This window comes from Pristiophorus japonicus, chromosome 10 (genome assembly GCF_044704955.1).
Source record: "Pristiophorus japonicus isolate sPriJap1 chromosome 10, sPriJap1.hap1, whole genome shotgun sequence".
NCBI classification, from domain to species: Eukaryota; Metazoa; Chordata; class Chondrichthyes; family Pristiophoridae; genus Pristiophorus; species Pristiophorus japonicus.
In genome coordinates this window covers 22479598-22502252 of record NC_091986.1, presented here as the reverse complement: position 1 = coordinate 22502252, position 22655 = coordinate 22479598, and the positions used below count along the sequence as shown (strand labels likewise).

Genomic DNA, 22655 nt, shown 5'->3' with positions numbered 1-22655 from the left:
AGCAACAATGCACAAGTCCACTAAAGCTCCTACGGAAAAAGTGCACCAATGGAACAAAAAAAAACAAGAACAATTTATTTTATTTTTAAATAAACGACGACTCGAGAGCACACTAGCAGCTGCTAAACGAACTAAATAGTACAATTATCCCAAGAATTGAATAAATGGTAAGTTGATGGATTTAAAACAAAAACTGCAGCACTGCAGTTCTTAGATTGCTGCCAAAAAAAAAATATCCAAAACCTGAATGAGAGCTTGCTTGTCACATGCAGTACTGGATAGCTTCAGCACACTACTACCATACAGGAGCTTCATGCGACATACTTGCAACTTGAATTGTACTCGCACCACTCCCTCACTGGAAGTGGAGAATTTTCAACAAACATAGCAAATTCACACATCACTAAAACTGAAAGTAGAATTGATTTTATAAAACATGTACCTCCTCTTCATCTGCCTCTGCATCCTCTGGTTCAGCAGCTGTGCTGGTAGCTCCAGGCTTGTACCATGCGAGTTGAAGGTCCTGCCCTTTGAAACGAATTCCATGTAAAGCAGCCTAAAAGCCACATTGAACAGAGAAGAATCATGTCTCTCCCGTAACAAAAGCTACTTCAAGAGGTTAGGTCAATAATTTCAATCGTATAGTTTATAGAACAAACTGCTTAGATAAACATTCCAGGTTAATCTGGGTCTCCAAAATATCAAATGAGGGCAGCCTTACCAAATGGCATTGATCAAACATGCAAAGCATATTGTGCAATACACATCTGTAGAAAATTGTTTAATACTCGAACCATCCACAGTATTACAATCCAAGTATAACCAGCTGACTAAAAAAACTCAGTTGATAAAGGTTGTTGGAGAAAGCAGTTGGGATCAGCATACAAAAATACATTGTTTTAAATCACTGCAGCATTTAAGAAGCACATTACCCAGACTTTTAAACGAAAATGTACAATAAAAGTCTGAGAAATTGTCTACCAAGACACAATAACATTTCCTCCATCCAATGATTTATGCAGTTCCAGAGAGGGAGCCACTGAAGAAAACAAAATTACTCAGATGGAGCAGAAAAACTATCCAGGAGTTGGGAAGTTAATTGTCTTCCTAACCATATCCTTGTGGTGATAAAAGTATCTCTGTATCTGCTGAACTCATTCCAGAACGGGATCATAAATGTAAGCATTCCATTTTTAATCCAAGATTTAGTAGAATAGCAACAAAACTAATGAGAGCAAGAGGTAATGATAAATTTCTGAGGCCACAGTTACGGGTAGTGTGTAGTTTGGGTGTCCAACTATAGAAAAGACATTGAAGCCAAAGGGGGAATACAATGTCGACTCATTTGGGATGTGAAACTAGTTATGAGCAGAGACGAGATATACTGGGACTATTTCCACTGGAGCAGAAAAGGCTTACAGGATATTTAATTTTGAAATATGATTAAGAGTTTTGATAGTTCTTCAGATTACTGGAGACACTGAGTAACATTGGTTCGAAATAGAGCATCAGACATTCTTAAATAAGAGAATATGCAGATTTAAGTCTCGTATACAACTGAGCTGGTCTTTTGGAGGTAGTTAACTGCTGGGACAAAAATAAAGTTTGGAACTAGTTCAGAGGCATCATCTCAAGGAACCATACTTCACAACACATTAACTTGGAAAAGGAACCACCAAAAAGGTATAATAAAACAGAGTGACTGCTGCCAACAACCGGAAGCATGATGATTCTGCTGTTTTACAAACAAGCTTACTCCCTTCCTGGCTTTTAAGCCCACACCCATCCCAGCTTCAAGCTTGCTCCCTTCCCGACGTTTTTTCTTCTAAAACAAGTCCGCTCCCCTTCAACAAACAAAAAAAACGTGTCCGCTCCCTTTCCGGCTTTTTTCTTTAAAAAAGCCTGCTCCCTTCCCAGCTTTTTGTTTCCAGTATTAAATACACAATGTTTTATCAATACAGCTAAAAATGGTTTTATCACAAAAAGTAAGCATTTTTAATAAGAGTACCTTGTCCACCACCTGAGAGTAACCAGATTTTAAATAACTGATCGTGCCTTTAAAAAATACAGAACCATTTACTAGTTTCATTGGTGACAGTAATCAGTTTCTTGGTAAATTTAAATACTAAATATTTGAAAGCTTGTAAAAAGGTGCCCTTGCGCCCAAAACGAAGCACTTAATTTTAAAAGCCTCCCCAAAGGCCCACAAACAGGTGCAAAAACACACCAAGGTGATTAATTCGATCTGGGGGTATGGCGTGTTTTGTGGGCAGGGCTGGTTTCTAGCCTAATTTTTTTTTTATAAACGCAAAAGATCGTGGAAACCTGATTTGCGCTTGATGTTATTTGCGCTTAAAATCCCGCAGCTTTTTCACTGGTTTGGCCAATTTTGGCAAATTGCGCCGAGTAGAAGCTCTACCCCCCCACCTATCCCTTTCTTTCTACTAAGTATTTTACAGTCCTCTGGCCATCATATTAATTCCATCAACTTCAGTCCTTAACTGGTTTCCATTTTCTGTGACAGTAGGTGTTGGCAATGTGGTCACAGGTGCTTTAGCAATTAAGTCTGGGGGGTTGCTTGAGTTGGGGATCCCATCAATACACACCTTCCCTTGACTTCCATCATACTCCTGGGGCCACTGAAGCCTTCTCTGCTTTGCCAGATTTGTCTTTTTTCTCCACACCCCCTGCTATTTTGCTGAACCATTTCATCATCATCATGGACAGTCCCTCGGAATCGAAGACGACTTGCTTCCACTCTAACGATGAGTCTTTAGGTGGCTGAACAGTCGAATACGGGAACCACAGTCCCTGTCACAGGTGGGACAGATAGTCATTGACGGAAAGGGTGGGTGGGACTGGTTTGTTGCACGCTCTTTCCGCTGCCTGCGCTTGTTTTCTCCATGCTCTCGGCGATGAGACAAGAGGTACTCAGCGCCATCCCAGATGCACTTCCTCCAAATAGGGCAGTCTTTGGCCAGGGACTCCCACATGTCAGTGGAGATGTTGCACTTTATCAGGGAGGCTTTGAGGGTGTCTTTGTAACGTTTCCTCTGCCCACCTTTGGCTTGTTTGCCGTGAAGGAGTTCCGAGTAGAGCACTTGCTTTGGGAGTCTCGTGTCTGGCATGCGAACAATGTGGCCTGTCCAACAGAGCTGATCAAGTATGGCCAGTGCTTCAATGTTGGGGATGTTGGCCTGGTCTAGGATGCTAAAGTTGGTGCGTCTGTCCTCCCAGGGGATTTGCAGGATCTTGCAGAGACATTATTGATGGTATTTCTCAAGTGACTTGGTGTCTACTGTACATGGTCCATGTCTGAGCCACACAGGAGGGCAGGTATTACTACAGCCCTGTAGACCATGAGCTTGGTGGCAGATTTGAGGGCCTGGTCTACGAACACTCTTTTCCTCAGGCGGTCGAAGGCTACAGGCAATACTACAGGCAAAGCCAATGACCTAAAAGTCCTTCCTGCAGAAGATTCAAATCCTGAGCCAATTATTAGGTATAAATTTTAAACAGAAAATTTAAGTTGATACTCAAACGGGAGCCCAAAAAGGCAGAAAAAAACAAACGGATGGATACTTGAACACCAACAAATTGCATTTATACAATGCTTTTAAACATGGAAAATTTCCTGAAGTCTTATGACAGGGGAACTGGGGAAGGGGTAGGAAAAAAGTAAAGGGAACAAAGGAAGCAACACCAAGTTGTAATGGAAGAGTTGGAAGTGACCAAAAATTTGATCAAAAAGTTAAGTTTTGAGAAGGTTTTCGACAGAGCAAAGAGATGTAGAGAGACACAAGTTTAGACAGAGCCCCAAAGTAGGGCCACAGTGGCTTAAAGTTCTTCTACCAACAGTGGTATCGAATCATAGAAATTTACAGCACAGGCGGTCATTCAGCCCAGCATGTCTGCATCAGCCAAAAAAAGAGCTATCCAGCCTAATCTCACTTTCCAGCTCTTGGTCTGTAGCCTTCTAGGTTACTGCACTTCAAATGAATATCCATGCACTTCTTTTAATGCGGTGAGGGTTTCTCTTCTGCTATCTTTTCAGACAGCAAGTTCCAGACCTCTACCATCCTCTGGGTGAAAATAGTTCTTCTCACTTCTCCTCTAATCTTTCTACCAATTACTTTAAATCTATATAAAGCATAGAAAGACAGAGTTGGAAACAGAATGAAGAAGGGATACAAGGCCGAAGTTTGTAAAGATAGAATGGGATAAGGTTGTGGAGTGATGGAGAAAAGACTCCCTGGGAGACAGGGAGCCAACATTTTTTTTTTAAAATGACCCAGCGACTGTCCTTATCCATCTAGGTGGTAGAGGTAGCGGATTTGATAGGTGATGGGTGTTGCCAAAGCCACCTTGGCGAGTTGCTACAGTGCATCTTACAGATGGTACACACTGTAGCCACAGTGTGCCGGTGGTGGAGGGAGTGAATGTTGGAAGGTGGTAAATGGAGTGCCAATCAAGTGGACTGCTTTTTCCAGGATGGCGTCGAGCTTCTTCGGTGTTGTTAGAGCTGCACTCATCCAGGCAAGTGGAGAGAACTCCATCACAATCCTGCCTTGTGCCTTGTAGATGGTAGAAGGGCTTTGGAGAGTCAGGTGGTGAGACACTCGCCACAGAATACACAGCCTCTGACCTGCTCTTGTTGCCACAGAATGTGTGTGTCTGGTCCGGTTATGTTTCAGGTTAATGGTGACTCCCAGGATGTTGATGGAGAGGGATTTGGTGACTGTAATGCCATTGAATATCAAGATGAGGTGGTTAGACTCTCGCTTGTTGGAACTGGTCATTGCCTAGCGCGAATGTTACTTGCTACTAATCAGCCCAAGCCTGAATGTCGTCCAAGTCTTGCTGCATGCATTTTTTGAGTTGTGAATACAACTGAACACTGCAATCATCAGCGAACATCCCCACTTCTGACCTTATGGTGGAGGGTAGGTCATTGATGAAGCAGCTGAAGATGGTTGGGCCTAGGACACTGCCGTGAGGAACTCTTGCAGCGACGTCCTGGGGCTGGGATGATTAACAATCATCTTCCTTTGTGCTAGGTATGACTCCAGCCAGTGGAGCATTTTCCCCCGCATTCTCATAGACTTCAGTTTTACTGGAGCTCCTTGATGCCACACTCGGTCAAACTCTGCCTTGATGTCAAGGGCAGTCACTCTTACCTCACCTCTGGAATTCAGCTCTTTTGTCCACATTTGGACCAAGGCTGTAATGAGGTCTGAAGCCGAGTGGACTTGGCGGAATCCAAACTGACCATTAGTGAACAGGTTATTAGTGAGTAAGTGACACTGGGATAGCACTGTTGACGACACCATCCATCACTTCGCTGATGATTAAGAGTAGACTGATGGGGCGGTAATTGGCCGGATTGGATTTGTCTTGCTTTTTGTGGAAGGACAGACCGAGGCAGATTTCCACATCGTCGGGTAGATGCCAGTGTTGTAGCTGTACTGGAACAGCTTGGCTAGAGGCGCGGCTAGTTCTGGAGCACAACAGCTGGGATGTTATCGGGGTCCATAGCCTTGGCTGCATCCAATGCGCTCAGCCATTTCTTGGTATCACGTGGTGTGAATCGGATTGGCTGAAGACTGGTTTCTGTGATGGTGGGGATGTCAGCAGGAGGCCGATATGGATCATCCACTCGGCACTTCTGGCTGAAGATGAATGCAAAAGCTTCAGCCTCGTCTTTTGCACTTGTGTGCTGGGCTCTGCCTTTATTGAGAATGGGGATATTCATGGAGCCGCCTCCTCCCGTTCGTTGTTTAATTGTCCATGACCATTCATGACTGAATGTGGCAAGACTGCAGCGCTTTCATCTGATCCGTTGATTGTGGGGTCGATTAGTTCTGTTTATGGCATGCTGCTTCTGCTGTTTAGCATGCATGTAGTACTGTGTTGTAGCTTCCCCTGGTAGTCCCTCATTTTTAGTTTATCTGGCGCTGCTCCTGGCATGCTCTTCTGCATTTCTCATTGAATCAGGGTTGGTCCCCTGGCTTGATGGTAATGGTAGAGTGTGATATGCCAGGCCATGAAGTTAGATTGTGGTGGAATACAATTCTGCTGCTGGTGATGGCCTAAAGCATCTCATGGATGCCCAGTTTTGAGCTGCTAGATTAGTTCTGAATCTATCCCATTTAGCATGGTGGTAGTGCCACACAACACAATGGAGGGGGTGAAGACAGGACATCGTCTTCACAAGGACTGTGCAGTGATCACTGCCATCAATGCAGTCATGGACAGATGCATCTGCGACAGGTAGATTGGTGAGGATGAGATCAAGTAGGTTTTTCCCCAGTGTTGGTTCTCTCACCACCTGCTGCAGGCCCAGTCTGGCAGCTATGTCCTTCAGGACTCGGCCAGTAGTCGTGCTACCGAGCCATTTTTGGTGATGGACATTGAAATCCCCCACCCAGAGTATATTCTGTGCACTTGCTACCCTCTGTGCTTCTTCAAAGTGGTATTCAAGATGGAGAAGTACTGATTCATTAGTTGAGGGGAGGCAGTAGCTGGTCATCAGCAGGAAGTTTCCTTGCCCATGCTTGGCCTGAAACCATGAGACTTCATGGGGTCCGGAGTCAGCGTTGAGGACTCCCAGGGCCACTCTCTCCTGATTGTATACCACCACTTCGGGTGGGTCGGTCTTGCTGGTGAGACAGGATATACCCAGGGACGGTGATGGAGAAATCTGGGACATTGGTGGCAAGGTATTTTGTGAGTCAGTCTGTTGCTCGACTAGTCTGTGGGACAGCTCTCCCAATTTTGACACAAGTCCCCAGATGTTAGTGAGGAGGACTTTGCAGGGTCGACTGGACTGGGTGTGGTGTTGTGCGCGAATTTGGTGCCAAGGGGCCCTTCCGGTTTTATTCTCATTGTTTCTTGCAGCAGTTTGTTACAACTGAGTGACTTGCAAGTGCATTTCAGAGGGCAATTAAGAGTCAACCACATTGCTGTAGGTGGAATCACATATAGGCGAGACCAGGTGAGGATGGCAGATTTCCTTCCCCAAAAGGAAATTAGTGAACCAGATGGATTTTTATAACAATCCGTTAGTTCCATTGTCACTATTTCTGACACTAGCATTTTATTCCAGATTTATTTCATTAACTGAATTTAAATTCGTCAGCTGCCATGGCATATTTGAACTCACGTCTCTGGATTATTAGTCCAGGCTTCTGGATTACTCGCCCCGTAATGTAACCACTGTGCTACAGTTCCCATGTGTCAGGAAACACGGGGATGATGGACACAGTGGACTTAAGCATGGGATATGGAAGGACAACGGAGGTTTGGAAAAATTGGGATAAATTGAGTTTAGAACCAACAAAAACAGGGATACATTTTTCTGCGGTGATGAGTTTTGAAATAGGGATGCAGGTGAAAATAAGTGGTCTTGTGATGAGTATGATGTACGATCGGAAACTCAGCTCTGGACAAACAGGATGCCATGGCTTTGCAGTCTGGTTCAATTTGAGCAAGTGGTCAAAGAGAGCGATGGATTCAGTCACAAGGGAGCTTCACAGCAGGGGCTGAAAACAATGCCTGCAGTCTTCCCTATGTTGAGTTAGAAGAATTTTTTTCTAATCCATGACGGTATCAGAGACATAGTCTAATATGCTAATTAAAATACTGCGATTTATAAAAATGCAGGCAACCATGTAAGGAATTTAGAATTTAAGCTGAAATCATTTATTTCAAAAAGCTACACTTCTATGGACATCAAATTGTGAATTTTTAAATAAGGAGGGGAATTTTAAAAAGCTAGTGCTCAACTCCCTTTCCAGAACAATACACAAGAATAAAGTAAACCAATTTTCAAAAGGCAGCATATCAAATTAAGCTAAAGCATAACATTTAGTGAAGACATGTGTACCAACTGAGTTATTTTAGAAGAGAGAAAATTAAAAAAAAATACACTGATGCCTCTCTACCCAATAGCATATTTATAAAACCAGTCCATGTGACCATATCCGCAGTATTTTGCTTTTGTAACCACATTTTGATATCTTTTGCTGCAACTAGAAAGGATGGAGCAGTAAACGGACAATAAGAATTTGCACTTAGGATATGCACTGAACCAACCAGTGAACACCAAAACCTAAATTAAAAGAATATAAACTAAAGCAAATCGGTGTTAACACATTTAGCAGCACACCAGCAGAACCAGCAGTCACAGGATTTATCGTGCAATTTGCAACTACAGTGTAATGTGAAATGTAGAAACAATTACACCCTCAATTACATTTTTTATATGAATTGTACAATATTACAGTCCCCAGGTATAAATTTTGTATTTCTGCATTTAAATTTATAATAAATTTCACTGGTTCCAGCTGCATTTAAACACAGCTGTGTATTTCTCAGGCTGCATTTTTAACAGACTACTGAACTAGATTTGCCCAGAGCATTGGCATTTTTATCAAAAGCAGCCACTTGTTACACTAGGTACACTAATACTACCACACAGCAGAGTAATATATATGGCAAAATAAATGGTTGAGGTGCAAGCCTAAAGAATCCATCGACAGATAATTCTAATTATCACCCCCAAAAAAGTCATCCATCTCCAACCATTCTCCACCCCACAAAAGGAGCAATCCTATCTTAATGATAAAAAGTTTCAGATACAAAAACAAATTCACCAGATTCTGAAAGACCTTAATGAACATCCACATGCTTATATATACACAAGATATCAACATATTTAGCCTGTTAACACCTCAAGTTTATGATTTCCACTATCTTTTCACAACTGAATAATGATACCGTGGCTGCAAAAGTTCAGCTCATACAATGGCTGTAAACCACAAAGCATTTCACTTCAAATGATGAAGTACGCAATGGAAAGCAGGTTAAGGTTAAGGATCATTGAAATTGGATTAGCTGCCTAAATTGTCATGTCAAGTGCTTTGACTGGCTGGGATCCCATTCATAAAACAAGTGATCCTTTTAAATATGTTGGAGCCGATTTTAAGTCTTGAAGTAATCCTACATTTACATTGTGAACAACGATTTACTTACAGCCTCTGCTTCTGCCCTCGTCTTGTAAGTAATGACCATGTGACGAGAGCCGTCGTCAATCTGACAATCCTCAACTTCACCAAATTGCTTAAAAAGAGAAATACAATAAAGTCTTTTAAGCACCAAAATTTCAAATATGCACTTCATAATCAAACTCTCACCCTTCTGTTTATTGAAGGCAATTAACTTAGGAAATGCATTCATATATGCTGCTGCACATTGTCTGAAACAAACCCTGTGCGTAGTAAAACACTGGACTTGAATGACGAGATTCTAAAATGAGTAAAACAAAGCTGTAGAACATGGGGAAAAGGCACAATCCTAATTTCGCCCCGACTTTGCAATATCGACACTTTTCAATATAGACACACCTGTGGTACATGCACACCCATTTCATGAGCCCCACTGGATTTTGTGACAAGTCCTGGCTCCTGGGCTATCGGCACAGAAAAAGCCAGAGGTTGGCCTGCAGCACATTTGGCTGGGGAATGCAAAATCTAACAGGGAAGCAGCTCTTCAAGGGTTGCAACTTATCACAAAACAGTTAAGTGTGGAGGCGAGTGAGAATGTGTCTAACTGCAAGCAGCGACATTGACATCGAAGAAACATTGTTCCATTTGACAGCTTATTATATAGAACCATACATGTTTAACACACAGCGCATTCAGCCCATCATTTGAGCTGCCTTCACTAGAGCAATCCAAAATTAATTCCATTGTACTATTCTCTCTTCATAACTGGGAATGTTATTCTGCTTCAAATGCTTAACGGAAAAAGTCATGAAATAACAAAGGCATGATGAGGATTTTAGCACATGAGCTGAGGCAGAGGGATATTATGAAGGTGGAAATAAGTGGTCTTAGTTGTGGTGTGGATGTGTGCTTGGAAGCTCATTTTAGTATCAAGTATGATACCAAGGTTACAAACAGTCTGGTTCAACCTCAGACAGATGCAAAGGAGGGGGCTGGCATCTGTGGCTAGGGAATGGAATTTTTGGCGGGGACCAAAGAATGGCTTTGGTCGTCCCAATATTTAGTTGCAGGAAATTTCTGCTCATCCAGTGCTGGATGTCGGACAAGCAGTCTGACAACTGTGACAGTACAGGGGTCGAGAGGTAGAATTGGGCGTCATCAGCATACACGTGGAAACTGACGATGTTTTTGGATGTTGTCCCCTCTAGGGGCAGCACAGAGGAGAAATAGGAGGGGCAATGGATATATTCTTGGGGGATACCGGAGTTAACGATGCGGGAGCGGGAAGAGAGGCCATTGCAGATAGATAAATAAGAATGGAACCAGGCGAGTGCAGTCATGATAATTCAGATCACCCGTTAGATTGTCAATCTATGAAGGGAAATTATTGATTTAGCTAAAAAGTGCAATACAGCTCAGCTCACTCGAAAGTGTAACTGATTCTTCCAACTTTTTTTTTTAAATAAGTGGAGGTATAACCTTTTCAAAAGGAGCTATTTAGGACATTATAAAGGAATTTGAAGCATTGATGAATGAATATTACAAGCCAAATCAGACAGAATAATTACCAGGAATTATTACAAGGTAGTAACTTCAGATGGATTTAAATAGTATCAAAGAGAGAGCACAATTGGGCAATTTGGAAAACATCAGTATTCAGGCAGAAAATCATTTCTGTGTGTGTGTGTGTGTGTGTGTGTGTGTGTGTGTGTGTGTTTTTAATATAAATACTGCAGTCGTCAAAAGAGTAATTTATTTCCTTCCTGGCAGCAGGAGTCATGGACAATATAGGAACTTTTTTGTTGCATATATGCAGCAAGGCCATGCTGAAGGATGATTGTGATGTCACTGCAAATTTATAAGATAATTACTGAAAAATATACATCATATTACAAACCAACAGTCCTGCAGCTGTATTGCTGAGAACAGCAATTACACAACGCCTCGGAATACAAGAGATTTGATCACCAAATTGGAGATCCAGTCGCATAAGTCACACAATGTACGCTTGATTGGCTATCCCTTTTTATGTATGAATTGTGTAACTATATACGGTCAAAAATAGTAGACAATAAAAATATTACAAATGAAAATAAATAATTTATCTTTCTTGAAATGAATTCATCATCCTCATACCATGTGAACTGGACAATGTGTGAATGGGACAATCTCTTGGGAGACAAGGAATCCCTGTACTTGCATTAAGTTTTCATTTCCTGTACCCTATGTAGTACTTAAAATGATTGTTTTTTTTTGAACTAGCAAAAAATATTTTGAATGCACCCAACAAATCATTTTTGTTGGAAAAAGGATGTGATATGACACGAGTAACATCTTGTAAAATCACACCCAACAGTAGGCTCAAGACCAATGCACTACCTACAGTTGGCAGGATGCAGCTTGTGCGAACAATCTTCTGCATATTGAGTGCTCAATCTCAAGCTGGTTGCTATGGAAGAGTGCTGAGGCACCCTGCATATCCAATTTCAGAGCCGCATTGGTGAAAGGCCAAGGAGATCCTGAGAAAAGGAAAATCCAAGTAGGGAAGAAAACATCTCAAAAAGCTAGATCTGCCCACAAGATAATTTGCAAATAATCCTGTATACAAGGCGAGAGAGAAACCTCCAGTACGAGGGAATGTTCTTACTGGATGAAGATGAGGAACAGAGTTGTGTGGTGGGTTAGACATTGGTCCATCACCTTTGGGACGTGGGTTCAAATCCAGTCTGGAATGCTGGGATAAAAGTCTCCACTATCTGCTGGCTGTGAAATGAATTTAGGCAGACTCAATTTAATTCCCAATAAGTTATCCTTAATGCAGTGCCAACCTTACTCAAAGATGACTGGCAAAGGAAAATTGTCTCACTGGTGCAGTAGGGGGGGTCGCAGTGCAATATCAGGACATGAGCAAGTTTGATGCCCGACTGGGTGCTCCTTTCCTTGTCTCTCCTGACTCTGATCAAATGCCTATGGTGGAGATCAATATTTCCTGTTCTGTCTGGTTCAGTACTGCAACATTTATCATGCTGATTGAAGTAAAAATATACCTACTGCAAAATGCGGCAGGACTTCATCTTGGTCACTTTCTGAAAATCCACATATATTCAATGACTTTGGACGATGGTCAACTACAGAGTGATAAGGTACACCCCGGCCTCGCCCTCGATGTCCTCTACCTCGACCTCTGTGTCCACCTCGCCCCCTGGAATGGTGCCCCCTTCCACGAACAGAGGAAAGGATCCCCCGTTTGGCAGCCTGCAACACGAGTATGAACACAGAATATGCTCAGATGCGTTAAACAGAATTAATGTTGATTATTAAAATGTACATGAGAAAAACTCAATCCTGTTATTTTCAAAAAGTGAAATCTTCAAAGCCGCCAAAACTGTTGGGAGTTCAGCAAGAACTCCAAGGGTAAATACTCAGCAATCACAAAAATTTTATCTAACTAATATGTCGACTTCCAAAAAAATCTACTCGTTACTTTACCTTTCATATAAGTTTTAAAAATTCAACATGTCTGGAATGTTGCACTTGCCACATTAACTCCCCTCACTTGGATGCACACACACTTAAACCAGCTGACACTTCAACACACATTTTTGCCTCAATTTATGCAAAGTATATAATTAAGAAACCACATGCCAGTCGCCTTGTGGGAGGAAAGCACTTTCTTGAAACTTTGATAAAAAGGTCATCAATAGTCTTGTACAAATATGCAGATTAGCAAACAACTCATTTAGATTACTAGTGTCATAAAATTACTACAAGCTGTGTTACCTTCTAATCCATTTCTAGGGCAAATGGTAGGGATTTGAACATTTTAAAATGTTCTACTGTTGTGTCTATATATTACTAATGATGCGCAACCATTTCCAAACTGACGGCAAACTTCACAGCGATGTCAGTTTGGAAGATTCACACTACACATTGTTAAGGGGTATAGCAAGACTGCTATCAGAAAACATGCAATAGAAATTACATGCTTTTCTGATCATTACATTAAACTGGCAGACAATGCTGCCATCTCCTGTAAACCACGATTATTGCAGCAAGTTCCTTGGTTTTATTGTTTTACCAAGTTATGATTTGAGACGGCCTATGAGCTGAAAAGAAATCTAACGAACAGCCTTGTATCCAGTAAAGCAAGAGGTTGTGTTGGAAATGTTAAGCTAAATGCTGTGAAGTCTCGCCTCTGTATCCTAAACTTGGCTCCAATCCAGAGGCCAGCAAACAAACACACAATTCATGCAAAACAAACTTAAATGAAAAATATTGGGTGTGTATAGAGCTATATATATATATTTGCACAGATGGAGAAAATCTGGAGGAAAGAATGGAAAACTTTGAACAGTTAACACAGTAGGTAGAGAACATACTTGTGCATTAATATGAAAGCATACAATTTCTTAATACCTTTAAATTACTGTAATCATTATTCCTACCTCAAGCTGAAGCTCATTGTATTTTTTCCGAAGTTCAGTGATATCTTCTCCAGCCTGCACTTTCTTGTACAAGTCCAGCTCTGTGTCTAGTAGTTCTCTTTGCATCTATAAAAGAAAAATCCAGGATCTGCTTAAATCCATATAACTATCGAACTGCAAGCCTATAAATCTACTTGCAGCGATCAGGTAATCGCTGTTGGGGAGGATGACTCATCAGGGGAGGGCAGCAGCAGCCAAGTTCATGGCACCGTAGGTGGCTCTGTTGCAAAGGAGGGCAGGAAAAAGAGTGGGAGCGCGATAGTGATAGGGGATTCGATGGTGAGGGGAATAGATAGGCGTTTCTGCGGACGCAACCGAGACTCCAGGATGGTATGTTGCCTCCCTGGTGCAAGGGTCAAGGATGTCTCGGAGCGGGTGCAGGACATTCTGAAATGGGAGGGAGAACAGCCAGTTGTCGTGGTGCACATTGGTACCAACGACATAGGTTTAAAAAAAGGGATGAGGTCCTACGAAAAGAATTTAAGGAGCTAGGAGCTAAATTAAAAAGTAGGACTTCAAAAGTAGTAATCTCGGGATTGCTACCAGTGCCACGTGCTAATCAGAGTAGGAATCGCAGATGAATACATGGCTTGAGCAGTGGCGCAGCAGGGAGGGATTCAAATTCTTGGGGCATTGGAACCGGTTCTGGGGGAGGTGGGACCAGTACAAACCGGACGGTCTGCACCTGGGCAGATCCGGAACCAATGTCCTAGGGGGAGTGTTTGCTCGTGCTGTTGGGGAGGAGTTAAACTAATATTGCAGGGGGATGGGAACCAATGCAGGGAGACAGAGGGAGACAAAAATGAGGCAAAAGCAAAAGACAGAAAGGAGATGAGGAAAAGTGGAGGGCAGAGAAACCCAAGGCAAAGAACAAAAAGGGCCACTGTACAGCAAAATTCTAGAAGGACAAAGGGTGTTAAAAAAGCAAGCCTGAAGGCTTTGTGTCTTAATGCAAGGAGTATCCGCAATAAGGTGGATGAATTAACTGTGCAAATAGATGTTAACAAATATGATGTGATTGGGATTACGGAGACGTGGCTCCAGGATGATCAGGGCTGGGAACTCAACATCCAGGGGTATTCAACATTCAGGAAGGATAGAATAAAAGGAAAAGGAGGTGGGGTAGCATTGCTGGTTAAAGAGGAGATTAATGCAATAGTTAGGAAAGACATTAGCTTGGATGATGTGGAATCTATATGGGTAGAGCTGCAGAACACTAAAGGGCAAAAATCGTTAGTGGGAGTTGTGTACAGACCTCCAAACAGTAGTAGTGATGTTGGGGAGGGCATCAAACAGGAAATTAGGAGTGCATGCAATAAAGGTGCAGCAGTTATAATGGGTGACTTTAATATGCACATAGATTGGGCTAGCCAAACTGGAAGCAATACGGTGGAGGAGGATTTCCTGGAATGCATAAGGGATGGTTTTCTAGACCAATATGTCGAGGAACCAACTAGGGGGGAGGCCATCTTAGACTGGGTGTTGTGTAATGAGAGAGGATTAATTAGCAATCTCATTGTGCGAGGCCCCTTGGGGAAGAGTGACCATAATATGGTGGAATTCTGCATTAGGATGGAGAATGAAACAGTTAATTCAGAGACCATGGTCCAGAACTTAAAGAAGGGTAACTTTGAAGGTATGAGGCATGAATTGGCTAAGATAGATTGGCTAATGATACTTAAGGGGTTGACTGTGGATGGGCAATGGCAGACATTTAGAGACCGCATGGATGAATTACAACAATTGTACATTCCTGTCTGGCGTAAAAATAAAAAAGGGAAGGTGGCTCAACCGTGGCTATCTAGGGAAATCAGGGATAGTATTAAAGCCAAGGAAATGGCATACAAATTGGCCAGAAATAGCAGCGAACCTGGGGACTGGGAGAAATTTAGAACTCAGCAGAGGAGGACAAAGGGTTTGATTAGGGCAGGGAAAATGGAGTACGAGAAGAAGCTTGCAGGGAACATTAAGGCGGATTGCAAAAGTTTCTATAGATATGTAAAGAGAAAAAGGTTAGTAAAGACAAACGTAGGTCCCCTGCAGTCAGAATCAGGGGAAGTCATAACGGGGAACAAAGAAATGGCAGACCAATTGAACAAGTACTTTGGTTCAGTATTCACTAAGGAGGACACAAACAACCTTCCGGATATAAAAGTGGTCAGAGGGTCTATTAAGGAGGAGGAACTGAGGGAAATCTTTATTAGTCGGGAAATTGTGTTGGGGAAATTGATGGGATTGAAGGCCGATAAATCCCCAGGGCCTGATGGACTGCATCCCATAGTACTTAAGGAGGTGGCCTTGGAAATAGCGGATGCATTGACAGTCATTTTGCAACATTCTATTGACTCTGGATCAGTTCCTATCGAGTGGAGGGTAGCCAATGTAACCCCACTTTTTAAAAAAGGAGGGAGAGAGAAAGCAGGGAATTATAGACTGGTCAGCCTGACCTCAGTAGTGGGTAAAATGATGGAATCAATTATTAAGGATGTCATAGCAGCGCATTTGGAAAATGGTGACATGATAGGTCCAAGTCAGCATGGATTTGTGAAAGGGAGATCATGCTTGACAAATCTTCTGGAATTTTTTGAGGATGTTTCCAATAAAGTGGACAAAGGAGTACCAGTTGATGTGGTATATTTGGACTTTCAGAAGGCTTTCGACAAGGTCCCACACAGGAGATTAATGTGCAAAGTTAAAGCACATGGGATTGGGGGTAGTGTGCTGACGTGGATTGAGAACTGGTTGTCAGACAGGAAGCAAAGAGTAGGAGTAAATGGGTACTTTTCGGAATGGCAGGCAGTGACTAGTGGGGTACCGCAGGGTTCTGTGCTGGGGCCCCAGCCGTTTACATTGTACATTAATGATTTAGACGAGGGGATTAAATGTAGTATCTCCAAATTTGCGGATGACACTAAGTTGGGTGGCAGTGTGAGCTGCGAGGAGGATGCTATGAGGCTACAGAGTGACTTGGATAGGTTAGGTGAGTGGGCAAATGCGTGGCAGATGAAGTATAATGTGGATAAATGTGAGGTTATCCACTTTGGTGGTAAAATCAGAGAGACAGACTATTATCTGAATGGTGACAGATTAGGAAAAGGGAAGGTGCAACGAGACCTGGGTGTCATGGTACATCAGTCATTGAAGATTGGCATGCAGGTACAGCAGGCGGTTAAGAAAGCAAATGGCATGTTGGCCTTCATAGCGAGGGGATTTGAGTACAGGGGCAGGGAGGTGTTGCTACAGTTGTACAGGGCCTTGGTGAGGCCACACCTGGAGTATTGTGTACAGTTTTGGTCTCCTAACTTGAGGAAGGACATTCTTGCTATTGAGGGAGTGCAGCGAAGATTCACCAGACTGATTCCCAGGATGGTGGGACTGACCTATCAAGAAAGACTGGATCAACTGGGCTTGTATTCACTGGAGTTCAGAAGAGTGAGAGGGGACCTCATAGAAACGTTTAAAATTCTGACGGGTTTGGACAGGTTGGATGCAGGAAGAATGTTCCCAATGTTGGGGAAGTCCAGAACCAGGGGTCACAGTCTAAGGATAAGGGGTAAGTCATTTAGGACCGAGATAAAGAGAAACTTCTTCACCCAGAGAGTGGTGAACCTGTGGAATTCTCTACCACAGGAAGTAGTTGAGGCCAATTCACTAAATATATTCAAAACGGAGTTAGATGAAGTCCTTACTACTCGGGGGATCAAGGGGTATGGCGTGAAAGCAGGAAGTGAGTACTGAAGTTTCATGTTCAGCCATGAACTCATTGAATGGCGGTGCAGGCTAGAAGGGCTGAATGGCCTGCTCCTGCACCTATTTTCTATGTTTCTATGTTTCTATGTAAAATGAAGCAGCAAGAGACTCAAAACCAAGATTACATACTGACAATTTACTCCCTCAGAATATATGGACATTTTGGGGTAATGCACTGTTTGTGAGCCTTACAAGGAACAGAAATGGGGGTCGCATTTCAATTCCACATTTCGCAGTCTGTTTACCAAAAAAAGTGATTGACCATTTGCATTGTGATCACGCTAGAGCTTCAAATGGCACAATGGGTAAAAGCAGTACAGGTTAAACCTCCCTTAACCAGAATTCCCTTATCCAGAACCACCCCTTGTCCAGAACCATTCCCGGCCACCGGGTGGCGCATGCACAGAACTCCGACATGAACAAATTGAAGTCCTTCCTCACTGCCGACTCCCGCAATCACTGGCCTGACCCCGCGATCCACTGTCCCCCTGTCCGCCCCATATGATCTCTCTGCCACACTCCAGCCCCAAGTCAGCAAGCCCCGATATCCCCTTGCTCAGTACCTGTACCATCCAATTTAACGTGACCACCCTTCGTCTGGGAAAAATCCCTTATTCAGAACAGGCCAGGTCCCGAGGGTGCCAGATAAGGGAGGTTCAACCTATACCCGTTTAGAACAGATTAGAAAAATCCCTGTTTGAAACTGAATTGATCTGAACCAGGATAGCAACTGAAGCAGTAAAGTGAGCAGAAAAATCAATCATGAAGAATTTGGGAAGGTGCTATAAGACACCCAGCAAGCAGCAGCACCTTCAGGAGAGAGAGCAAAGTGACAGGTTAAAAACCATCAAAAACAGCAATAATTTGGGATGGGACAAAAGCAGAATGGTTATTTTTCATGCTATATTTGGTATTTATTTTGTCTGTTGGTTTACGAGTTAAAAAGACAGTTGAGTGTTTTGCAGAAATGGTCATAAACAATGGTTTCTGGTGGGATTACCACAGGTTTGCAGAAATGCTCAACAGTTATATATACTTTAATCTAAATTTTGAACTTTGTTTTATAAGTTAATGAACATTCGGAAAAACAAAAAAATACAAGATTAAACTTTTCTTGTTCACATCATTTAATTTTTGAATATGGAAATTTATTCTCAAAAAAACACAACATCCAAAAATCACCACTGAAATACAATACCTGAGCTTTGGTTTTCACTGTTTTGGGAAGAGATGAGCCTGTTCCACTTGCTTTCAGTTCATCCTGTAGTTTGGTTATACTCTTAGTTAAGACCTGCAACGTTTTCATAATTTCTGCTTTATCTTCCGATTTTATTTTTTTGTTTTTCTCCAGCTTTGATATCAAGATCTAAATATGGATTCAAAAAGTCAGGACAGAGACAGAAGTGCGCAGGATACAACTTTTTCCAGACAAGATTTTTTTGAACAAAAACATAGCACATTAATACTTTGATCGATCAAACTACCCTTAGTTACTTGATCAAACATGTGCTTGTGGATATTAAGCTTACATTTATTCAAAATTGAGAAGTCAGTGCACAATTTTAATTACATGTACCAATGGGAGAAATACACTGGATTACTAGTACACTAACTTTTGATGGGCTAGAACAATTTTATGAAAGTGTTGTTAGATCAGAGCTTGGTGAGTAGATGGAGAGAAAATAAAAAAGGTTGGATTAGTATATTTGGTGCAGCTGCTAATTTGTTTCTCTTTCCTGCATTACTCCTCAGGTTCAGGAGTTTATATCTCAGAGTCCATAAAGAGGCTCCAGACTTGCCAGTATTTTCAAAATTCCATAAGAGCAATCCAACAATTCAAACCATGTATGGTAATTCTGGTTTTCCAAGATTGGATGATTAAACCAATATTTGACAGGGTAGATCAGAAGTAAACCGTATTTATGTGCTACTTCTCAACAGAAGATAGAAGTGTGTTAAAAGAACAAGGGGCAGGGGGGGGGGGGGGGGGAAGAAAGAGAAAGCACTGCAATTTTCTTTTAAAACTTTTGGCAAAATGGCACTGAACAGAATTGAAATACTAACAAGGGAATTAGAGACCGGTCAGCCTGACATCGGTGGTGGGGAAAATGTTAGAATCAATTATTAAAGATGTAATAGCAGCGCATTTGGAAAGCAGTGACAGGGTCAGTCCAAGTCAGCATGGATTTATGAAAGGGAAATCATGCTCGACAAATCTTCTAGAATTTTTTGAGCATGTAACTAGTAGAGTGGACAAGGGAGAAGCCAATGGATGTGGTGTATTTAGACTTTCAAAAGGTAAGGTCCCACACAAGAGATTAGTGTGCAAAATTAAAGCACATGGTATTGGGGGTAAGGTATTGATATGGATAGAGAACTGGTTGGCAGACAGGAAGAAAAGAGTAGGAATAAACAGGTCCCTTTCAGAATGGCAGGCAGTGACTAGTGGGGTACTGCAAGGTTCAGTGCTGGGACCCCAGCTATTACATTACAATATACATTAATGATTGAGACAAAGGAATTGAATGTAATATCTCCAAGTTTGCAGATGACTATAAGCTGGGTGGCAATGAGAGCTGTGAGGAGGATGCTAAGAGGCTGCAGGGGGGTGACTTGGACAGGTTAGGTGAGTGGGCAAATACATGGCAGATGCAGTATAATGTAGATAAATGTGAGGTTATCCGCTTTGGTGGTAAAAACAGGAAGGCAGATTATCTAAATGGTGACAGATTAGTAAAAGGGGAGGTGCAACGAGACCTGGGTGTCATGGTACATCAGTCATTGAAAGTTGGCATACAGGAACAGCAGGCAGTGAAGGCGGTAAATGGCATGTCGGCCTTCATAGAGAAGGAGGATTTGAGTATAGGAGCAGGGAGGTCTTACTGCAGTTTTACAGGGCCTTGGTGAGGCCACACCTGGAGTATTGTGTACAGTTTTGGTCTCCTAATCGGAGAAAGGACATCCTTGCTATTGAGGGAGTGCAGCGAAGGTTCACCAGACTGATTCCCGGGATGACAGGACTGACATATGAAGAAAGACTGGATCGACTAGGCTTATATTCAATGCAATTTAGAAGAATGAGAGGGGATCTCATAGAAACATAAAATTCTGACGGGTCTCAACAGCTTAGAGGCAGGAAGAATGTTCCCGATGTTGGGGAATTCCAGAACCAAGGGTCACAGTCGAAGGATAAGAGGTAAGCCATTTAGGACCAAGATGAGGAGAAAATTCTTCAGAGAATTATGAGCATATGGAATTCTCCACCACAGAAAGTTGTTGAGGCCAGTACGTTAGATATATTCAAAAGGGAGTTAGATGTGGCCCTTACGGCTAAAGGAATCAAGGGGTATGGAGAGAAAGCAGGAATGGGGTACTGAAGTGCATGATCAGCCATGATCATATTGAATGGAGGTGCAAGCTCGAAGGGCCGAATGGCCGACTCCTGCACCTATTTTCTACGTTTCTCTGTTTGAGTAGTGGAACCAGTCTCCATGTGAACTGGCTGCAAGGTGGACCTGCGTGAATACCGGTTACCAGTGGTGTGCCCCACCAATCGTTAGGGCCTTTTCTCTTGCCTATCTATATTAATGACCTAGATGAAGGTTTTCATGTGCATACTGAACAGTCATAGCCAGCCTGCATGTGCACAATAGACCGGGATCCACTTTGCATGGAGACTGGTTCCACTGCTCAAATATAATGGCGAGCAGCATAGTGTGCACTTTTTTCTTTTTTTCAAAAAATATAAATGGGACTACATGTACATCCCCAAATTACATTCCCGTGAAAATAGTAGATTATCCTGTTTGTATAAATTGATAAAGGAATGTTTACAGTATCTCACATGACGATCAATGCGCTTAAAGAATGGTCAGTAACAAATCAGAAGGCAGGGATGTCAACTATTTGATCAAAGCAAAATAGATGTCAGACTACATACCTTTTGGGTTTCTATGTGTTTTTCTAAAATCTCTCGTTTCTTTTTTCTGACATCTTGCTGAAGTCGAAACGTATCCTGCAAAATCATCATAGATGTCAGAACCACAGCCAACTGGAATATAACCAAAGAGGAAAGCAAAAATCCAAAAGGGAAAAGTGGGTGTAGATCTTGTTTGTAAGCATTCTACTCTCAGTCATCTTTACCTGTAGGTTACTGGAAACAAATGGAGGCCCTCAGGTTTTAGGTTAGGCAAAATGAGCTTTTATTACTCTGTTCTGGTGCCAAATATTATTGTAAAACTAAGTCAGCTTAAGGGAAATTGTTCAGCTGCTCAAGCAAGTTGAGTGCCTCCAGGATGCAGATCAGTATCAGATGTAGTGTTATTTTATTTTTTCCTTTCGAAAGAAAACTTGTATTTTTTTGGAAACATCAGATTGAACAAAATTATATTTCGAGTTTTTCTCCAGTATATCTTCATACATTTGATTCTGAATCGATGAATGCCCCAAAAAAAACAAATTAAGTTTCAATTATATTTATAAAAGCTACTACAGGTATGGCTAAGTGAAGTGTTTACACATAGGATACTTAACTTGCCATTGTACAACAGTTTAAACAACTAAACAATGGGACAAGAAAGACGACTGGTATTTAAGACCACCGAACGTCTTAAAGCACTTTACAGTCAATGAAGTATTTTTGCAGTGCAGTCACTGTTGTAATGTAGGAAATGTGGCAGCAAATTTGCACACAGTCAGCTCCCACAAACAGCAATGTGATAATGACCAGATAATTTGTTATGTTGATTAAGGGATAAATATTGACCAGGAGGACGGGGATAACTGCCCTGCTCTTCTTCAAAATAATGCCATGGGATCTTTTACGTCCGCCTGAAAGAGCAGACGAAGCCTCAGTTTTAACATCTCATTTGAAAGGTGGCATATCTGAGTGCAGCACTCCCTCAGTACTACACTGGAGTGTCAGCCTAGATTTTTGTGCTCAAGTCTCTGGAGCCAGATGCAAAATAGAAAAAAAAAAATTGAGCGAATTTCATAACTACAAAATAATGCTGTTGATTTTATATTAGAATTTAAAAGGATGATCCGCTGGCAACTTAAAAAGTCCAAATTCCTGTCACCTTATTCGTGAGAACAAATCTATTAATTACTCAAACACTTATTAGCCAAGTTCAAACCAGACGAACATGCTCAATAGTATGTACATAAATCACAAATCATACAACACTCAAACCCAACAAACCTGTTTTTTTTTGGGCGTCTCTGTAGAATCTGATGAAGCAGCACCTAATGTTTTTTGTGCTGCTTTTAGGGCAGCAGGATTGTAGACAGTTTTTGTAAGGCCTGTTGTCGTTGATAACACCTGCAGCAGAAAAATAGTTTTATTTTTCACCGTAAAAAGGGAATTAGATGAAAACATTTTTACAAGAACAGCAATTTATTATAGCTAAGATCATAT

General features: G+C 42.0%; 1 protein-coding gene across 3 annotated transcripts in view; it reads right to left on the bottom strand.

The window, feature by feature from the left end:
- The window catches only part of rbm26 (RNA binding motif protein 26), a 90820-nt gene that overhangs the window by 8282 nt on the left and 59883 nt on the right, over positions 1 to 22655 (bottom strand). For all 3 annotated transcript variants that reach the window (XM_070891694.1, XM_070891695.1, XM_070891697.1), the window contains 7 exons: positions 22440 to 22559; positions 21180 to 21254; positions 18438 to 18605; positions 13451 to 13555; positions 12057 to 12260; positions 9034 to 9120; positions 443 to 556 (listed from right to left, as the gene is read on the bottom strand). In XM_070891694.1, coding sequence (XP_070747795.1) covers positions 443 to 556; positions 9034 to 9120; positions 12057 to 12260; positions 13451 to 13555; positions 18438 to 18605; positions 21180 to 21254; positions 22440 to 22559 — 873 coding nt within the window. The remainder of the gene's footprint in view (positions 1 to 442; positions 557 to 9033; positions 9121 to 12056; positions 12261 to 13450; positions 13556 to 18437; positions 18606 to 21179; positions 21255 to 22439; positions 22560 to 22655) is intronic.